At 40.5% G+C, this 19,932-nt stretch overlaps 1 protein-coding gene across 4 annotated transcripts in view; it reads right to left on the bottom strand.

Moving 5' to 3' along the window:
* SORCS3 (sortilin related VPS10 domain containing receptor 3) overlaps nt 1–19,932 on the bottom strand; it is a 279,259-nt gene that overhangs the window by 22,336 nt on the left and 236,991 nt on the right. For all 4 annotated transcript variants that reach the window (XM_068688547.1, XM_068688550.1, XM_068688548.1 and 1 more), the window contains 5 exons: nt 16,061–16,178; nt 14,421–14,554; nt 10,098–10,211; nt 8,434–8,605; nt 1,981–2,167 (listed from right to left, as the gene is read on the bottom strand). In XM_068688547.1, the coding sequence (XP_068544648.1) occupies nt 1,981–2,167; nt 8,434–8,605; nt 10,098–10,211; nt 14,421–14,554; nt 16,061–16,178 (725 nt within the window). The remainder of the gene's footprint in view (nt 1–1,980; nt 2,168–8,433; nt 8,606–10,097; nt 10,212–14,420; nt 14,555–16,060; nt 16,179–19,932) is intronic.

Below are 19,932 nucleotides of genomic sequence, written 5' to 3'. Positions count from 1 at the left end.
CGGGTGCACATTACACAGTGTTACTGAGCCCTTCTGGTTGGTACCTTTTTAAAACACGGAAAACTGATAGACTATCACTGTGAGAAGGAAAGGATGAAAAAAGAAAGGAGTTTGTTGTTTGTTTGTTTGTTTGTTTTGATAAAACATTAATTTGGGGAAGCAGGAAATTTGCTGATTTTAACTGAGACAACCTTCTTATGTTACCTCTCAGATCTCCAGATTTGAAATAGGGACATTAATCACTTCACCTACATGAATCACAAGAATTTTGGAATGTAAGAGCTGTTCTTTTACCACCAGAACATATAGCTCCTAGCACAACAGGCCCTTGTTCTTGGTTTTGGCTTTCTAGAACTTGATTTTTTTTGGTTTGTTTTTTTTTTTTCTTTTCTTTTCCTTTCAAAGAGGATCAGAGTCATTCCTGAAATTTGTCTGTAGCAAGTACTCAGAATAGCAGGTCTCCCCAAATATTTTCTAACAGTGCATGGTAAGAGGAAAAACACTAAAATCTTCAATTCCTTTAAGATGAGGGGATAAACTGAAGGAGAAAAAACTACTATTGCTTGAAGCCCGGGACCTTCTTTCTCCTTTTTTTCAGTGCAGGGTTCCATAACCAGACGGATGTTATAATAAGGGTGAATTATACAGTAGGCAATTTGTCTGGACATTTGAACTTCACTGGAAAACCTCTTATATTGACTAACATATCCAAATATATTGAAAGTCTAGTACTGAAGTATTATAAACGCGTGGAAAACATTTCTCTAGAAATAATGAAAATCTGACCATCAAAGAAGGCTACAGAAGTCGAAGGAGAGATCTGAGATGCTGAAGAAAAAGAGAGCACAGTAGCACAAAAAGGCCAAAGCAACGGCCCCTCTTTGCATTCTGCTCTGAAATCCTCTACATGGAACAGCACTTCCTGGGAGAAAATCAGATAATCCATACAAAATTCGTTGTTATTACCAGGTAACCATCACTTTTGTCAGTTAATGGACCAAGGTGAAGGAAAAAACAGTTAATGCTCTAATAACAGGTTGTAAAATGCAGCCATGATTGACTTTGAGGGAATTATGAGCATAATAAAAGCTTCAAGGAACATTTATTCCTTCACATAGGGAGCTTGAAATTTAAAAGAAGAAAATAGTTCTTGCATTTTGGAAATGTCTCACTTTCTTCCTTTCAGTGGAAAAGCAAAAGTATAAGGCAGACAGCACAGAAGGCATTCTGACACGCAAAGGGAGATGTGGACATGGCTGAAAACACCATTAGGGGCACAGCTGAAGAGGTACATCTGAATGCAGACAGAGATCCCTGCCCAGGAGACCTAGTACTCTGAGAGCAGGACAAAGAACCAGGATCTTTCTGGTCTCATCCTTAGTTCCACACCTTCCTCAGGCTCTGATAAAGCCAGCAAGGGGCTCTACAAGTCTGCTCACGTGCCAAGTGGAGACAGATTGCATTGATCTACAAAATAGGAGGGGAAAATCATGCGTGCATGTCAAACATATCAAACATGAAAAGTAGCATATTAGTCCTCAGTATATTAATATCACAGGAAGTATGTTCAGGATAATGATTTTTGTCTTATTTAATCAACACTGAAAATTCCCAAATCCTGAATCAGAATTTAGTAGATTAATCTAAACCTCCTGGTATCAGAAGCACACTGAAAACATACATTTGGACTTTGTTTCATTTGCTATTTGGCCTTTAACCCTTTCAGAACCCTTTCCAAACTTTTCACTGTACCTATGAGTACAGAAGATATACTTTTGTTAAAAGATGCTTCCCTTTCTCTTCATTCAATAAAATTTACTTAGCAAGATAGAAGAGCATCTAAAATTCCAAGCCTTTGGTAGAGTGTGTGTTGCCCATATATGTGGGGTTTGGATGTATTCCTAGACTCAACTGAATTTGGGGGGATTTTCAGTGAGGTCAGGATTTTGCCCAAGAAATCAAGCAGGAGGAACTACTTACAGACCACATGCAGGAAGAGGACAGCAGTATCAGAGCCCAGGCTGTTTTCTGCATAGGCTGTCACCTGAAAGATTCCAGCACTCTTATACACATGCCGGATGCCATCCTCAACGGGGCTAAAATTTGCATAGGATACTGCAATGCCATCTCCAAAATCAAGTTGAATGTTTGTCCTCTGGAGATCACCCTGCAACAGAAAAGGCTGGATTAGGAAACTGGGTTGATAAGACTTCCCTCTGTCCCACTGCTTAGCTCTATTTCATTAACATGGATGCAAATTCTTAACTTTACCAAAAAAGTTTAGCTTCATTCTGTCAGTCTCAAAAGGGGCCTGACTCAAATCAAGCTAATTATATACCAGCAACACTTAAAGTAGCTGAGCATTTGCACCTGTAAAGAAGTGTTATTCCCTCATCTTGGGTTTAGAGATTTAAAGAGGGTATAGTGCCAAAGGTGCATATATCAAGGGGAATGTGTTTGATTCATCTGGTGCAATACACGTTGGGGATTATGTATCGCTGAAGTGATACATAAAGGGTTGCCTTGCACAACCCTTTGCTGAATGGCTGACATCCAACAAGCATCTCCATCAGAAGCAAAAAGATGGGAGACACTACACTGATAGGAGTCCAGATGCTAACTGGAGAGGAATTCCCAGGTGTACGTGGAAGCCTCAGGGACATTTTGGAGACAGAGCAATAGTTGAGGTGGCTCTTCAAGATATTCCAAAGAAACAAAACCTGGTTACTGAGATACTGTAAATCGAGCCTAAGCTTTCAGGCATCCTGAATAGCCAATCGAAGAGAGAGAGACAAGACACCAACACATCCTGTCCTAAGATAACTGAGACAGGTGACATGGATTATCTTCTGCAAATATCCTTTTCCATACCCTGATGATAAAAAGTCTAGATAACTAATTTCAGCCAGACACGTAACTTCTGGATGGCTGAATTTATACAGGTTGAGTCCCACATGGAGCACTGACAGCTTTTGTCTAATGTCAGTCAACACAGAGACAGGGCCCCATGATACACAGGAGAATGAAATAGATGATGAGAAAATCCCTTCTATGATTACTGTCAATGACAGCTATTAAATGAAGGGGAGAACAACAGACAAGAGATTCCAGCATTGCAGGTATTGTCTAGAAGCAGCAGCTGCACTGTTTTAATTTAAATCATGCTTTAAACCACTGTAGTTGAACTATAGAAGTGTCTGTTATTTCAGTTTCTAGGAGCCTTATTATGTACTTGTTCCCAGCTGACTAAAAGTAACACAAAACAAGGCTAATTTAAACAGAGTGAAAGCCCACTGCAGTGATTTCACTAAACTGAAATAAAATTACACCCCAGATTAAATCTCTGCAGCTTTCTGTGTGCGCATATATATATATATATATAAAAACTGTATTGGCCCAAGTAATTTCCTATCATGAAAAAGGCTCCACTGCATTCACTATGAGTGAAGATACCATTACCTTTTAGAGACGCTTCCAGCCCCAAAGTAAAAACAATCTTCAGCAATATTGATGAGAGTGAGATTCCAGAGGAAAAAAAAAAAAGGGGGGGGAGTGAGAAAGGGGAGGGGAGGGCAAAAAATCCTGCTCTTAGATGTATTTTTTGTGTGGGGGGTTTGGTTTTCTTTTGTTCTTAAAAAAAAAAAAAAAAAAAAAAAAGGGAAATGCAACAATATTTCATGGCCATCTCATAAACACCATTTGCTGCATTTGCTTTGAGTGCGCAAGGTCAGGATCAAAGCTAATGTCAGTTCCAGTACATACTGATCTAAGCAGGGGAAGCAACCATGGAACTCGCAGCCAGTTCTTATGTACTTCCCATCTCTTCACAGCCAGTTCAAACCCTGCAGGGTCCTACATCCACTGGCCTGTGTAAGTGGCAACGGCAGGACTGTCACAGCCAGGACGGTGCGTTCTGCTACTGCTCCTGGTCCCAAAAGTGCACCTGATCTTGTCCTTTAGATGGAAACCCTGGGAGCTCAGACAATAAGCCAGACTACACTGCAGTATGGTCCTCTGTGTAGTCCTAATCAGGACTGTAGCATGCCCCACAAACTTTATCTTCCCCATAGGCTGTGCTTGCATTAACAAATCAGGGCACAGAAAGGCTATTTTCAAGGATGAATTTCCCTCGAGTGTACACTTAAGAGTCTTCAAATACACATCCATCTAATCAGGTTTGTTATGTAGATTTTGAAATATGAGTATTTGGTTACAGGTGTTAGATTTCTCTCCTTTCTTGCTCCACCATTCCCATTTCACAGGAGCCAGGGGAGTTTTGCTATTGAATTTATCAGGGCACCATTTTCACCTCTGTCATACTAGGACATTAAAAATACAGTGGAAACCAAAAAGAAAACATAGATGAATAGAGTGGAATTGACAGTAGAACCTATCTATAATATTGCCAATAATATCCTTTTCATAGAGAGGTGCTTTTTTTTTTTTTTTTTTCCTTTTTGTCATCACTCAGCAGAATTCTCTAGCAGGGACAAAATTACACTCTTGAGATATTCAGTTATTTGATAGAAAGACTCCCACAGCTTGTTAAGCCCTTCAAAACTACTTCTCAAGAGAATGCTCTAAGACCACAAGCTCATCTCATATGGAAGGCACTGAACAGAAGATAAAAATTTGATCTGGGATGGATTCATCACTGGTGACCTCAGGATGCCACTCTTGCACCTATCATTGCAGCTCCCCTCTCCTGCCTTACAATTCTCTTTTCTATTTTGTCCTTGCTTCTCCAGTCCGATTCTATTTGAAAGGGGAAAGTTTGAAGTGGAGAAACAGGAACAGATTTTTTTCTGGCTAAGCAATAGCAGATACTCTTTCCAGGCAATTATCAGAGTTTGGTCTTCAATGAAAATCTAGCTCATCACACTAATCTTTCCTTTCTCCCTTCCATACCTCTGTATCCAGTATATAAAATAGTAAAAGAAGTGTGTTAGCCCATACATGATGTCAGACGTTTATGAATATAAATTAAAATAGAAGTGGTTGGAAGCATTTCAAATAGGTAAAAATCATTGTTTTCCATATATATTCAAGAGGCGCATTTTATTGCTTTCAGCTCCGTAAACTACCAAAAGCTAAAGGCTGTCACAAAGACTGGAGCTCTGCGTACAAGCAGGAAAAAGGTAGTGGAATGGGTGAAAAAGTGTTTTGCCGTGTAACAGCCTTTCAAAGTCATCTCCCCATCAAGACTAGCCTGGAAGTTTCAGTTACAGTTTTCCTGCCTGTATGCCTATGATATATTTTGGTCATAAAACAACAAATAATCCACAAAAGGCAAAGGTAAAGGAACTCAGTGCAGTGCCAAGGATCAGAAACAAAGCAACTGCTGGCAGAGAAGAGGCTTGGGGGTGAACTCTTCTTCCCATTATATTCACAGACCCACAACCTCATTGATGCTGAATCAAAAGCTGCGGCTCCTCCAATGAAGCTCTTAAATTGCTTGCATAAAAATATGGTATGGATGTGGCTATCTCTTTCTATAAACACAGTTTAGTAATCTACTAATAGATATGCAGAGCTCTAATACTTGCTCAGGCTTGTTCTTTGAATAGTCACTGCTTGCTTTCTCAGCTCACTTGCAATTACAACCCTGTTATCAAGCTATGCCATCACCTTATAATTACTCAAAGAGGGAAGCTGTGAGACGACATAAACAGAAGACAATGGAACAGAACAGCGCAATAAGTGGAGCTGCCACATAAACAACCATTTAGGCCTGAGGGGCATTTATGTATCCTTCAGAGGGCAGCTGGGGATATACAGGAATGAGCAGATGGAAAAAATATACATAGATCTGGTCAAGAACACAACTCCATACAACATCTTGGCAGTCTTAATTCTTTGTGCTCAAACTCAAACTTGCTTTTTTTTTTTTTGCTTTTTTTTAATTATAAAAACAAAGAAGGTTCTCAGTTCCTCATGTTCCTCTGCATATACACACAGTTCAAATCACAGTCCATCCCCACACTTCTAAAAACACAGCAAAATCAGTCACTCTGCTTCTCTTTGTCCATTGTCGTGACCACACACATATTCTGAATTACCACTGTGATTAATACTATGAAGGCTAAAACTGTAAATCCTGAGAAATTTAGTTTTCCACTAGGTATAAGAAAATATTCATTTACCATTGGACAGCATAAAGGTCAGTCACTCACACCAGTATATCGAGGGTGTGTGTCTTTCTAGGAGGTAGAAAGAAACTGATGGCTAAGCACAAAGTTGCTGATCAGGGTTAGTCCAGAAGAGCAGAAAGGCTGGATAGAGGCCACACACGTACCACAGGAGGGCTTATCAGACTGTTGTGTGGCTCAGAAGGTAAGCATAGACATGGGTGCGATGCAAAACACTAAGAAACAGACTGAGTAGATAAGGTGAAAGGAGGCTGGAATTAATCTGTATGACAACAAGAGACGTACTAATAAAGACTTCAGGAATGGTTTCCTCCAACTACTAAGGAGTAATTTGATGACAACTCATTTGTTTTGCTGATTGTCCTTTCAATCAGTCTCAGGTTCACACGGAAAGACTGGAATACTTTTTTGCCTAAAATCTCAGTGTGATTTTTTTCCTCTGAAAATGACCTTTTATTTTAAGAAACCAACTCAACATACAGCTCTCTGTGGAGTAAGCTGTTCACCCAAAAAATATACGTTCTTGAAAATACTCTTCTTAGAAAAAAAAAAAAAAACTGTTTCAATGAAATGTTTCTCTAACTATTCTTATTTTTTAACAAAGGATAGTCAACTCCCTCACATATTTATTCAGCTGCCTCTTCAGTCTCTGAAGCCTTGTAAAGGCTCCACTCTGCAGCTACTTTGACTGCTGCCTTATTCCCCATCTGTTTATCATTCTTTGTATGCAGCAGTTCCGCTTGAGTTCCTTAATAAATTACTACTAGATTCCTAATTTTTAGATTATGTCTGTTCTTTTCTGAACTCCCACTCACTAGTGTCTATACAAATCGTCTTACCATGTCAAGTCTGCAGAATATAAAAGAATCAGCCAGGTAGACAAGAAATCCCCTTTGTATAAAAGCAGAGCAGGCATGAACCTCTGAGGAAGTATGTAAAGAAGCCCTGTCAGATTAGTGTGGTCCCAATGAAATGTCTAGTTACTGCATAAGATTTTAAATTAATAGAAGTGTGTGTGTTTAAAAAATAATAATAAGGTATCACAAGAAAAAAAACCTTCCCTATTGCAGTATGCTCAGACTTTCAACAGCTTGTATTCTTGAAAGTCTAAGCTGATGGAGGCTACACCTGGGACTGGGAGGGGTAGAAACACTACATTTGTTCTGTTCCTAATATGATTTTCCTAGAGATCTACTGCTGCTTGTTGTCAGAGGCAGGGTTATGTTCATGACCACGACCTTTCTGGCTACCAGCCGCACCCGGGTACTATCCCAAAACAAAGTACATGGGGCAGAGTAGATGACAAAATGTACTGTTGGTTCTCCAGCACCACCTCACTCCCTGGCTGCCACTCCTGAGATACTCGAAGATGGCAGAAGTAAGGTTGTGAGTTGACTCTTAAGTACAGAACAGATGTACGATGAGCCATGCTGGGAAAATCAGTGTCCAATCTGACCATGAGCCTCCAAGTACACCTTCCGTTGGCAGTCAGGAATTCCCAGTAGGGGAATGTAGCAGCTGCAAAGAGAGCAGGGATTCCTGCAGTGCAGAAACATATACCCCTAAAAATCAAACCAGACCAGAAGAGGTAAAAAGTCATTTGAAAAACCCTCCTTCCAGCCCAAAGACTTACTAAATGCCCTACCTATCCAATTGTTCGCTGGTCCACAAACTTTAAAGAACTATATATGCTCACCAAGCAGAGATAATTGAGACTAACAGAGGGAATCCTACTGCATCACAAATAAACCAGACAGAGGCTGTATCCTCAACTCACAGAAGTGGGTTGAGAAGCCTCAATTCCTACCACAAACAATAATGTTTGAACTTCCCTCTCTGCTCTCCATAAAACCAAAAATGTTCCCCAGTGTTCGTAACCTTTCCCAACAACGTTTCACCTAAGACAGAACTAAAGGTTTGCAACTCAGAAACTGAGAATTATTAAACATAGAGACTCCATCTCTGCCTCACAAACTCCCTAAACTGCAGCTCAGAAGCAACAAGAAACTAGTGGAGAAATAAATTTTTAATTAAATCTCCTATCTTTTCTTGAGCATCATCTTCATTCTCACTGATAGACAGGAAAACCTGCCAAATACACGTTTGACTTGACTGTTTCTGCATTTCATGTACAGCCCTCTCCTGAATTCTTCCAAGTCTCAGGAATGTTCATCATTTTGTGACCTGCCTGATTGTTCTTTTCTTCTCAGCAGCCTGACAGGTGAAGGGAAAATAATACTGATCCTGTGACACTATGAAAGGCTTGCTGGGCTTGGTAACACACCTCTTCCATAAGGATGATGAAGGTGGCATTCTGCCCTTGCTCTGTGACCAACTTTCCATCAGCGGTGAGGATGTGCAGTCCTCGAGGTGCTTTTCCAGGGCATTTCTCCACCTTGGCCATATACTTCTCTCGCAAGCCATCTGTGCAGTTGTTAGACACAATCCTTCGGTACCTGGGGAGCAGTAACAAAAGGAGATTGGGCTCAAGCAGTGGGTGGAAAATTTTCTTTGTTTAGTTTTATTTCCCCATATTAATGCATGCATTTTCTCAAAGGCTAACTGCCTGCATGATTCTGTCACTAAAAGAAGGAATCAAAGAAATCTCATACTTTTTTAAATTGGAGAAAGCCAAACAAATCACAATTCAACCTTCTCCAGAGATTCTCAGCAGCACCAGTGAGAACAGTCAGACACTGTGGAAGTGAATTACTCTGTGCTGTTGAAAGGCAAAGAATTCCCCCAACTCGCTATGCCTGAAGGATTGTCCTCTGCATCCCAGCTTTTTATTACATTGTGTCTGCCTCCACTCTGCTAGAAGGCACTTGGAAGAATCTGGCAAGGGCTTTGTCCAGTTCAATTTTAAAATGTTTCAATGATGTGTTTTTGTTTTTCTCTTGGCTCTGCTTGGAAGAGATTAGCAAACTTGCAAGACACATGGCTATTCCCAGAGTTGTTGAGGGGAATTAACCCTTTCTAGTAATTTCACATGAAAGTACAGAGTTAGTTAAGAAGATCCAGAGTCCAGCTGTTGCATTCTTGTCCCTCTGTTAAGAAGGCTACAAGCAATCACATCAGGTTCCTGTAGGGAATTACAGGATTCCTGTAATTACGTCTCATGTTTATAGCAACTCTTAAACTGAGGGGTAGTAAGGGGGATGTTATCTCTGAAGCAAAGATAATCCAAACTCACAGCAGCCCCACTTCCTTCAGCCACCTTCAACTACCAGCCATAAATGACCCTGTCATAATAAATGAGCATTCAGGACCCATGACTCAGAAACAGCCCTGAAAAATCTTCAGGGCCTTCAGTGCCTGAGAAGGAACATCGCAGTTTTGCATCATCAAGTACAACCACCATTTCAGAGAATCCCCCGCACAACAGAATAGCATTTGCAAAATGATACTACCATAATAAACCAACACTTGCCATCTGTTCTGGGTAAAACCAAAAGAAACCAGCACATGTAGCTTGTGTGAAATCTCAAGGCACTGTATATACAAAGTGAAAATGGCAGGAGGGGGGAAAATTCATGAGGCTAAAAATTGCTCGTTGGAGCCTCCCCAGAAGCTGCTATAAATAAGAGCTTTAAGATAGAACAAGATTCAATCAGAAACAGTGGGAAACACCTTGAACTTGCCCTTTTAAATGTTCATCTGCTTCTCAGATACACCTTCCTGATTCGTGTTTTAATTTTGCAGCAAAGAGGAGCTCCAAGCCTAGGCTCCAGAGATCATACATCACTTGATAGCAATACAATATCTACATGTCATTTATGTTAATATGCTTCTCCCTGTCTCTGAGGAATGAGGCAATGTTCCATACAGCTGCTGCTGCAAACATTACCTCATGAATAAGACTGGAAAAGAGCCAGGAGTGATGCAGAGGAAAAGACCATCCAGGTTCTCTTGTCTACCAAAACCAGAGAGATGGAAAGGTTCACTTACCCAGTGCTGTTCAAGTAGCTTTGACCAATACTGCAATCCTTGGACAGGGAAGATGGGCTGAACCAGAAGGCTGGGACACACTGGTTGTTGCTGTGCCTCTCATAGCCATAGTCACTATGGAAACAATAAGTCATGAGTGCATTGCTGTACCCATTCATTGGATTTCGCTCACTTTTCAGTGATGTCTTTATTCCCGAGTGCACGTGTTGGCGGCTCTCTTCTGGAGGGCATGACCTTGTGGATTAGGCTCATTCAGAGACAAAGTGCTTGATTAGTTAGAGGTGCACAAACAGTTCACAGAAGGTGTGAGAGACCTGACGGCACCAGAATTTCCAGCCTTAGAGAGTACTGGAGGACTTGCATTTCATTTGGTAACAAAACAGGGGCAGAAATTCAGAAAGAAAACTGTATCATTAATTTCTTTTCATTCTTTTGCTTCGCTTCCTTTTTGCAATCTTTGCTTTCAGAATAATCCAGATTAATTCCAAGATCTAATGACACTTTTTCCACAAGGAAGCACTTAGGAATGTAAAACAGTAGGAATGCTTCCTGAACAACTAGCTTGTGTGTGTGTACAGACACGTATGTTAACGGCCTCCCTTCTCTTTGACCAAGCTATGATTGGCCTGAAAGAAAAACACAGTTTTGTTTTGTTCTTTTTCCCAACACTAAATTAAAAATTACTGCCAATTTGGTAAACTAAGGATTACATGATATTATGTCAAATAGGGAAGGTAATCCAGAGTACCAATGCTTCTTTAGAGCACCAGAGAGTGGAAACACACCTAATTGCATCTAAGGCTTTTTTTTTTTTTTTTTTACAGATGCCTTTGCATGCCAATATTATGATGAAGCAATAGGATTAATCCAAAGCTTTCCAAAAGTTTTAATAGGCTCTCGCTCAGGTTTGTATGTATATCCCTTATTGGCAGGCTGGATTCAAGGGGCAAATAAAAAGGCAATCTGGATTGTTGCCCAAAGCACGTTAAAAAATGCCAACAAATTAAACCTTTGTGTAAACAGAGATACTGCAGAAGCCACTGCCTTGAAAACGCTCTCTGCTCTTTAGGATACTCCAAGCTTTATCTTTTCACCTATTCAGTGTCTGAATTGCCGGCAAGAAAGTCTCCAGGAAGACCTTTGGTAAGACAAAATTGTGCTATGTCCCCAGTGACCCCAGCTGCTTTTTTGGAGGGCAAAAAATCTGCAAGCTACTTTAAAAGGTTCAGAGATTCCCTAATGCTCTTTCCCTCAACATTCAATTTAATCATTCTCAGTGGGTCCAACCTGCACAGTCAAAAATGCCTGGCAGTGACTTGGTAATTAAAAATATTCAGGAGGAGCTGTACTTTGCCCTAAAGAAGAAAAGAGCTGCATAAATATTTAATAAAATTAAAGACAACATTGCTGTATGCCCTCAAGGTTCTGTGCTTGTTCATTAACTTCTGGTAAATGTATATTAAAACCTCACATGCTGCCCACCTTCCTTCTCATAAGCCCCAGGGTTTGCATAAGTTAAGGAAATAATCAAGTCCAGCTGCTGTGCTGTCTTTCTCAGAAAAACTATCTTGACAGAGTAAATAAAGAATCAAGGGGAAAAAAAAAATAAAGATCAGTGAGCATTTTAATAACACTCCTGAGTTCCTTCTGCCATTTTCTGTCAAAAAAAAAGAAAAAAAAAAAAAGAAAGAAAAAAAAAAGACCAAGGTTTTCTATTTAAAATGACTGAGGGTTTCCAGAATCACCTCAATCTTAACTTGTGAGCGGCTGTGGAATTGGGGTCCTGGATTATGTTTTATGCCCCTGAAATTCATATCAGCCTTATATCTAACAGCAGGAAACTGATATCACTGCAACAAGGGCTCTGTGACCAAATGAGAGGGAGCACAGCTGTCACAGCTTGCGCTGTAGGGCTCCCACAGACATTTGTTCTGTCGGCACAGCTCTCAACGGACGAGTGAAATCAAACGAGTAGGGTGGGATGCTCTGTGACCAGAAAAAAACCTACTCCAAACCTACTTACTGGAGAGGTGTGGAGACAGTGTTTTGGGTCCTGCAGTTCAGTGCACACACACAACCCCAGTTGCCAACCTTCCTCCTTCCTCTGAATCTCCATGGGACATGCTCACTTCACACACAAGAGGCAGGAAAAAAATACTGCCAGAAAAGGCTGAGTGGACATCTTTCCTTTTCAAAAGCACCAACTGAAAGAGTAGGAGCTGTCTCTCCAACTACAGATACATACACTGGGGACTTTACGCTCCCTGTATAGATCCTTCTCCTAGTCAGCAAAAATGTGTTTTTCAGCATCTCCCATTCTCATGTGGACATCCAAAAGGTGGCAGATGAATCATATCCTAGAATAATGTGTGTCTTGCCATGGTCTAAAGAACTGCCTCGTCCTTTAGAAGTCAGAGCCCATGAGTCCACCTTTCTTCTTCTTTGAAAATCACCTTTAAGATAACTCAAGCTTAGCACCCCATTTACAGCACTACTCCTTTTTTTTTCCTTTTTTTTTTTTTTCCAAACTATCTTCTTCCAATTAGCCCTGCAGACTAGCATCAAATCTCACCCTTAAATTGAAGCTGGTTCTTCTGATTTTCCATTACCAGCTGTAACAATTTTACAATTGGAAGCCAGTTAACGATTCCATTGGCAGTGCAGAATCTGAAACAAAAGCCAGCTTGCTGTCCTCTAACTGCATTTCCTCTGCAGGACTGACAAGGTTAACAGCAATATTCTCTCATGTTACTGGGAAACTTAAGCAAAAATGATACTGTACGTACGCAAGGAGCAGGTCAATTAAATGAAAAGGTGCATTCTGATGCAAACCCTTTTCAAGGCAGAACAGCACTTAAGGCCAATTTAGCTACCACAGTTTTCCACTTACAGCTTAGAAAAGACAAGCTTCACTGTGAAATTATAAAGCTGGTGAGGCACAAAGCCTGGGAAAAATAATAATAATAATAAAAAAAAAATAAAAGAGCAAAGACATAAGCATCTCTGGAGATCAGTTCTTGGTGCAGCTCAGAGGCATATGCGAATGCCAAGGGCAGACATTGCAGGGCAAAATACTTTGTTCATCCTGCAAGTTCCCATGATGAGAACAACAGGGAAAGATCTCCTGAGTCAAGCTCAGGAATCCCAGATGTAATTTTGGCATTAGGAACAAATTAAGCATCCATCCAGATAAGATGAAAATCTCTGCTCTATATCCCTGAACATCCTGTAGAGCCAAAGTACTCCAATATTCAAGAAAACACCTTGGTCTATATTTTTATTCATTTTTGCAGTGTATCATCGTGTCCATGATCTGAAACGACCCATGAGTCTTGGCTAGTCTGGATCCAAATAAGTGTGCAAATCTCATGCTTTACACTCTTAATGCAGGATTCAAAGGTAAGTGAAGTTTTCATGGATCACACTGATACTGCATCAGTCACTGATCCTGATAACCTCCTATAAAAATGAAAATCAGTTTTCTCAGCTGATCTTTTCCCAGGGTATTTTCAACCTCATTTAAACGTCATTCTGATCATTCAGGCTCAAACATCACAGCTACCGACAGTCTTAAATCTTTGAAGTATTGTCTATCAGAGGTTCCCCATATGAACTTCTTTTTCAGAGATCCTGAGCTGTTATGCATTCCCCTAAGTCCTGCCCCTGAGCGTACAAGAAATATCAAACAGTGGTTCATTCTTTCTCCATTTTTATTTTTAAGCTGCTTTCAAAATGACCTTAAACCAGAAATGATGGCCAATAAAGTTGGAAACATCAATATTTATGCAAAGCAAGCGGCTACATCTGACAAGGGCAGGCTGCACAGACATGTTAAAGAATCATTTTCAGAGATTTCTCAGTAAAACACCGAGAAAAAGCAGCAAATGGTTCCTTGGAATTCAAAGGAATAATAACCTAAAAAGTGTATGTTTTGTTAGCATGCTCCCTAGGTGTTCAGTGACCTTTGAAGTGAGGACAGAGAAATTCCCTTTTTCTCCTGTAAAGGACATGCTTTGGACCAAAGAGAAAAGTCCTAGCTGTCACTCTTCAAAAATGATGGACATCAAAATGTCAATCAATACTTGCATTTTTTTTCACTTTTGAATTCCAGACTTGGATTTCAAGACTCCCCTGCAAATGACAGGGACACCTCCCTCACATTACAGGTATGAGGATCACAGTTGTGCTATATGGTACGCTCACAACCATGAAGCTGCATAAGACCCAGTTTCCCTACACATTTTTTTGTCCAAGACAGTAGCTCAACCACTGCCAATGCTACAAGAAGAAACCCTGCAAAATTTACCAGAATCGCATACTCACCACTCAAAGTCTCCTTGACCACAGACACACGGTTCAGATACCACAGTTCGGGAATAGTCCCGACCTAGGGAACACTGGGCTCCAGGCTTGCGTTTTTTATAGATCTTCCTCTCTCCCATGACACAAGGTTCCCCCTTTGGCAGACAAAGAAGGATGAGAAAGAAAATCAGAGAGCTGTAGTGGCATCCAGGCCCTAAACCATGCATTTTGTCAAAATATACAAAAGACAATGAAAGCATACAATTACCACATGGAAAGTTGGGAGCTAAGAGTCTAGTCCCTTTCTGTGGCTTTGCAGACTCAAAGGCATCTGGGGAGGACCCATGAGTGCACTGTGTTCAGCACTGAGTTGGGATGCTAGTCACAATGTGCCCAGAATGGCTGGGTACCCAAGTCATTGCCAGCACCTGGTTACATCACATTTCAGAAAGCATCTGTCAGTGTCTCTAGTCCTATGAATTACCCTGAAAAGGCAATGGGGACATACCCCTAGGCTTCTTCTATGTCAGACAACATCGACTGCAGAAAGAACTGCCCAAGTCTAAAACCCAGGGTTGGCACAAATTCCCCTTTCCTTTCCCTGATAGACCTGGCTTTGTTATGGACCTTAAATAATTTCAATGGCATGTTATGTCTGGCTTTTTCTGCACATGAAGGTTTTCAAGAGTGTTACTAGGAATAGATAATATAAAATAAATGTTTGACATTTTAAACAAACGTTATAAACAGAATTTTCTCTGAGCCAGAAATAATTTGTCTGCTTAAAAGTAAGAAAAGAAGACAAGGCCTAATTGAAATACTTCTTTCCCATTAATAGCAATTCCCAAGATGGCTGCCTGGTTACACACATGTCCTCCCTTTTCTTTCATTTAAATTACTTTCATTTATTCTCTTCTATGATTTTAGTCAGCTGATACATCCTTGCCTAATTAATGCTCATTTCTAACTCATGGATTTATTCAGGAAAATCACAGTGCCGATAGTGCTGGCTACAGTTCAGTTCCCCTGCAGGGAGTGGGACATCATACTGGTGGCCAGTAACCCATAAGTAATCTTCAGAGAGTGCTGAGCTCCCTCATTTCTAGTGGCTTCAGGACCTAAATATATCCACTGTGAAAATAAGCCAGAATGTATGAAAAAGAAAGTGTGTATCCTTGAATAAAATGAAATAATTTGGTCTTCTCTGGTGTCTTCTATTCAAGGACTCCCTAGAGTTTTACAGACACCTGCAGTACCTGAAGGATGAATAAATATTTTTATTTTCATTTTTGAGTAGGGAAAATAGAGGCAAAGTGAAATAAAATTATTTTCCTGAGTCACTGACAGAGCTACAAAGAGTTCAATGCCTCCTACAATTCAATCACAAGGTGAGGTTTTACATTGCCCTGAGCACTGAGGGCGAAAAGATCCAGCTGTTAAAATGGAATATTTTTACACAAAGAGAAGGTAACAATCTCCCTAACTTGCTTGGAGAAGACTGGCCCCATATTTATTCATGCATATGCTTCAGGGGAAATAAAGCATCAACAGGTTAGAACATTGTCTTGATGGATGAAAAAATAACAAGTATATTCTCACCTGGCATTACAGAATATCTGAAAAGGAGCCCCCCGCATCCCCTCCCTGCACAGTCCAAGTACCTGATTGTGCAAATGCCAGGTTTGGTAGTCATCTTTGTTACACCTCCGGCTGAAGATAGACTTGTAGTCCACTTTGACCAGCTGCCATTCAGAACGGAGACTGAAGTGTCCAAAAACTCTGTGCACAGAAAAGAAAGGGAAGAAGAATGAACCAGAGTCAGGCAGGGATATGCTTCCATTAAGCAAATAATTTCTCATGAATCTCAGCTGCAGAAACCAACACACTGCCATGCAGCTTAATGTCAGAAAACGTTATTCAGTCATGTATAACACTTTCCTGATCCTGTTACATCCTAGAATTATTTAGCCCTTTCCTGATCCCTGTGCAGCTTGTGTCAGAAGGTCTTCCAAGTCTTCAGTACTTAGCACAATGGGTCATGGGTGTCACGGAAATATCTAGGTATCACTCAGAACAATAAAAAACCACTCTAGAAAGTAATGTGTCTAACATCAAGGGAGCTACTCTGATGAATATATGTTTAGGGTGTCTCAAAATGAAGCTTTTCTTAGCTTACTCAATTTCTGTACTACTGAACTTCCTGGTTGCACAAATTTACTACTTATGAATTGTAAGAGAAGCACCTGAAATAACATATTTGGGATATGGATCATAGGCAAGCAACTTGCAAAGGTGACAGCCTCCCTTCTAACTGGTAAAAGCTGGCTGCAGTCAGTAGGAACGAAATTATACTGTCACCACTGTAAGGTTATCAGTAGAGGTTTTTCTTAATTATTTTGAGCAGCTCGCACATCATCATCAGTCACTGATCACAGTCCATGGTTCACCTAGCTAAGTACTAAGATGATGTTCAGGGTGAAAATGGCACATTTTGCCATGCAACTCCAGAAGAACACAAGGCTCATACTGAGTAAAGCTGTATGCAGGAGCAATTGGAGCTGAAGAGTCAGCACTCAGAAACAGTGGGGGAAAGACTCAGACTGTAATTTACAACCGAGGCACAGATCTGTTACAAATGGGATCATGAAAGAGATCATATAAAAATTAAATAGCACCAGAGGCTTCTGCCCAAGCTCAGACCTGCAGCACCACCAGCAGCAGTTTTTTGTTGAACACAGGTCTCTCTAATTGCCTTCCCAACTATAAAGCCCTCCTCCAACTGTAGGAAAAGCTATATGCTTAAGCATTTGGAAGAGAAGGACCACAGCAACAAAAAGCACTGGTGGTACAGATCACCACAAATACTAAGGAAAGCTACATGTAGAAAGTTCATGCCATGGACCAAATAAATAAATAAATAAATAAAATAGCAAATGCATGATTTAATTGAGATATAACACCAGGTACCTAAGCAAAAGATTCCATCCATGCAGAAACATTGCATGTGTGTTACAGGGTGCTCATTATTTGACCAAGTAACAGCCCCCTATTCCCGTGGCCAGCCATGATTTTCTCAGCAGAGAAGTTTTTCAATCAACTGCAGCTGGATTTCCAAAGAGGAGTGTAATAGGAGGAGATCAGGGCAGGGACATGGGTCACCAGACTTTAAAAGCCATGTACAACACTACAACTTCTCATCAGCAGGGGAAACACCTTGGTCCGCATAAACAACAAAAGCAACAGAACACAACAATCAAGTTGATTTGTCACTGTAACAACAATTCTTTGTCACCTTAAATGAATCTATAAAAGAACCTAAAAACTCATTCTAAATACACGTTCCAGATTTCTAAATTCTCTATGTACTGAAACAAATCTTTTCTGACAGTCACCATTGTTTCACATTGTATCACCATTACTGTAAAATTTACAGAGTAGAGAAAGAGTGTTTTTTTTTTTCATTACACCAAATCTTTCACTAACTTACATTTCAACCAAGGCACTTATGAGATTAAAGTTTTTGTTTTAAATTATTCCAGACTAAAAGAGATGGGAGAGAGATGATTTGCAAATATCCCTATGAAAATGAAATAAAATAGAGAAATTCTATTGAGTTTTCTGACTGCAATCCAGATCCTACTGTGCCCCAGCGTTACTCCAGTTCACCTTAATTTACACGGTAATCACTCAGTGTTGCTGGCTTTGCTCTCCCCTCACTGCTCAAACTATTTCTCTCATAGACTATAGCCTGTGCCAAAATTCAGCTGCCTTGGGCTGTTTTTCATGAAAATTGTCTCAGCTCATAGGTATCAGGGAGAGAAAGTGGGGTTGTGGGCTTGCTGTGGACATCTTTCTACATTTAAATTCTGTCTCACAGAGACAAGCTCTAAGGAGCTGACAAGGGGAAGGACGCAAAACAAGAAAAAGCAGTGACAGATGTGTACACAGTTTAGAAATAGGTCGGTGGGGAAGGACTTATGTATAGGAATGGATTTATTAGGTAGATTGTTCCTGGCTCTGGTCTGGAGAACATTTCTTAGTGCAGCCCTATCTGTAGGGTACCAGTGATAAGAAGAAACACCACAACCAGAAGAGGCTACAGAAGAAACTGCAAAACCCGTTCCTCAACACAAAAGGCACATTGTGAACCAAAATCAAAGCAAAGAAACCTTTTTCTTTTTTCTTAGATGTAGAGCTTAGGGATATGGTTTAGTGGGGACTGTTAGTGTTAGGTCAGAGGTTGGACTCGATGATCTTGAGGTCTCTTCCAACCTAGAAATTCTGTGATTCTGTGATACCACAGCAATACTGGGTACCAGGGCACTTGTGTTCAGGAAAGAATGGGAAACAGGGGGATGCAGGAGGTCCCAGAAACCATGTTCCAGAAGGAGGAGTTCTAACTCCAGCCTAAATCCCAATTCTGCCTTGGCACTGGCCAAATCCCACTGGCTCTTATGCCACAACTGCTTTCAGCACATGGTCTTACGGGATGCTCATCTGGTCACAGCATTATTGCACTACTGGGCAGCTCTCCTGTGAATCTTGTTTGTCTTGGATTTGAAGCATGACTGAAATGTCATTCCTGCAAGGCAGCAACTCAGCAGGCAGAAATCATTTAGTCCAGCAGATTTATACCTGTTCAGGATTTGACCTGTCTGTGTATTACACAGAAAATCTAGCAAGAGGAGGGGAGAACATAATCAAACACAAACACTTGCCTGAACCCAGAAGATAACAGGGCTGGAGAAACCCAACACTTCATCAGCATCTCAAGGAAAACGTTATTCCTCAGACTGAACCTTAGCTTATTGTCCAGAAAGAGAGTAAAAAGCTTCTTTGTGCTACAAAAATCAAACTACCAAAATCACTTGCTTTTTAAATCTATTAGAACAAGCTAAAAATCCTCTGCCATTGAAATTCTTCTATGATAATTAATGGAAAAAATGAGGTTTCCTAAGTGGAAGGCAATATATTAACATTCCAAAAGCACAGAGCATTAGCTACTCTTTAATTAAATGATTTCAAAGAAGATCTTTGTATATAATTGCTATAATTTAGATGAAACAATACTACACTAAATGTAATTAGAGGAGTGTGAACAGAGAGGAATGTTTTGCTCTGTGCTGCAGAGATGGTTCTGGGTCACCTCATTCCTAAAATGGCAACTCCCCCCCCCCCCACACACACACGCTAATAAAAAGCTTCTTGAGCCTGATCAAGCATTGCAGTGCAGCCTTCAGAGACAAGAGCTACGTATACGCAGCAGCTAGCAAGCAACTGCACCTTGTCAGCACTGCTCACTAATAAAGAACGCAGCCCAGCTGCCGATGGTACTGTTCAGATGGAGAGATCAGCCAACACGACGAAGGTTACATTACATTTTAAGATGACTCTGTAGTGGATTTGAAACTTCTATGAGAGTAAGCAAATGAAAGAAATGGAGAGGAGTGCAGTGCTCTGGTCTACAAACAGCTCCAAACTCAAACAGCTTATCCTGGGAAGTGATGAGAACCCTCATCTTTTTTTTTTTTTC

Source organism: Anas acuta, chromosome 7 (genome assembly GCF_963932015.1).
Source record: "Anas acuta chromosome 7, bAnaAcu1.1, whole genome shotgun sequence".
NCBI classification, from domain to species: domain Eukaryota; kingdom Metazoa; phylum Chordata; class Aves; order Anseriformes; family Anatidae; genus Anas; species Anas acuta.
Note: the sequence above shows the minus strand (reverse complement) of the source record. Positions and strands in the feature narration are given on the sequence as shown.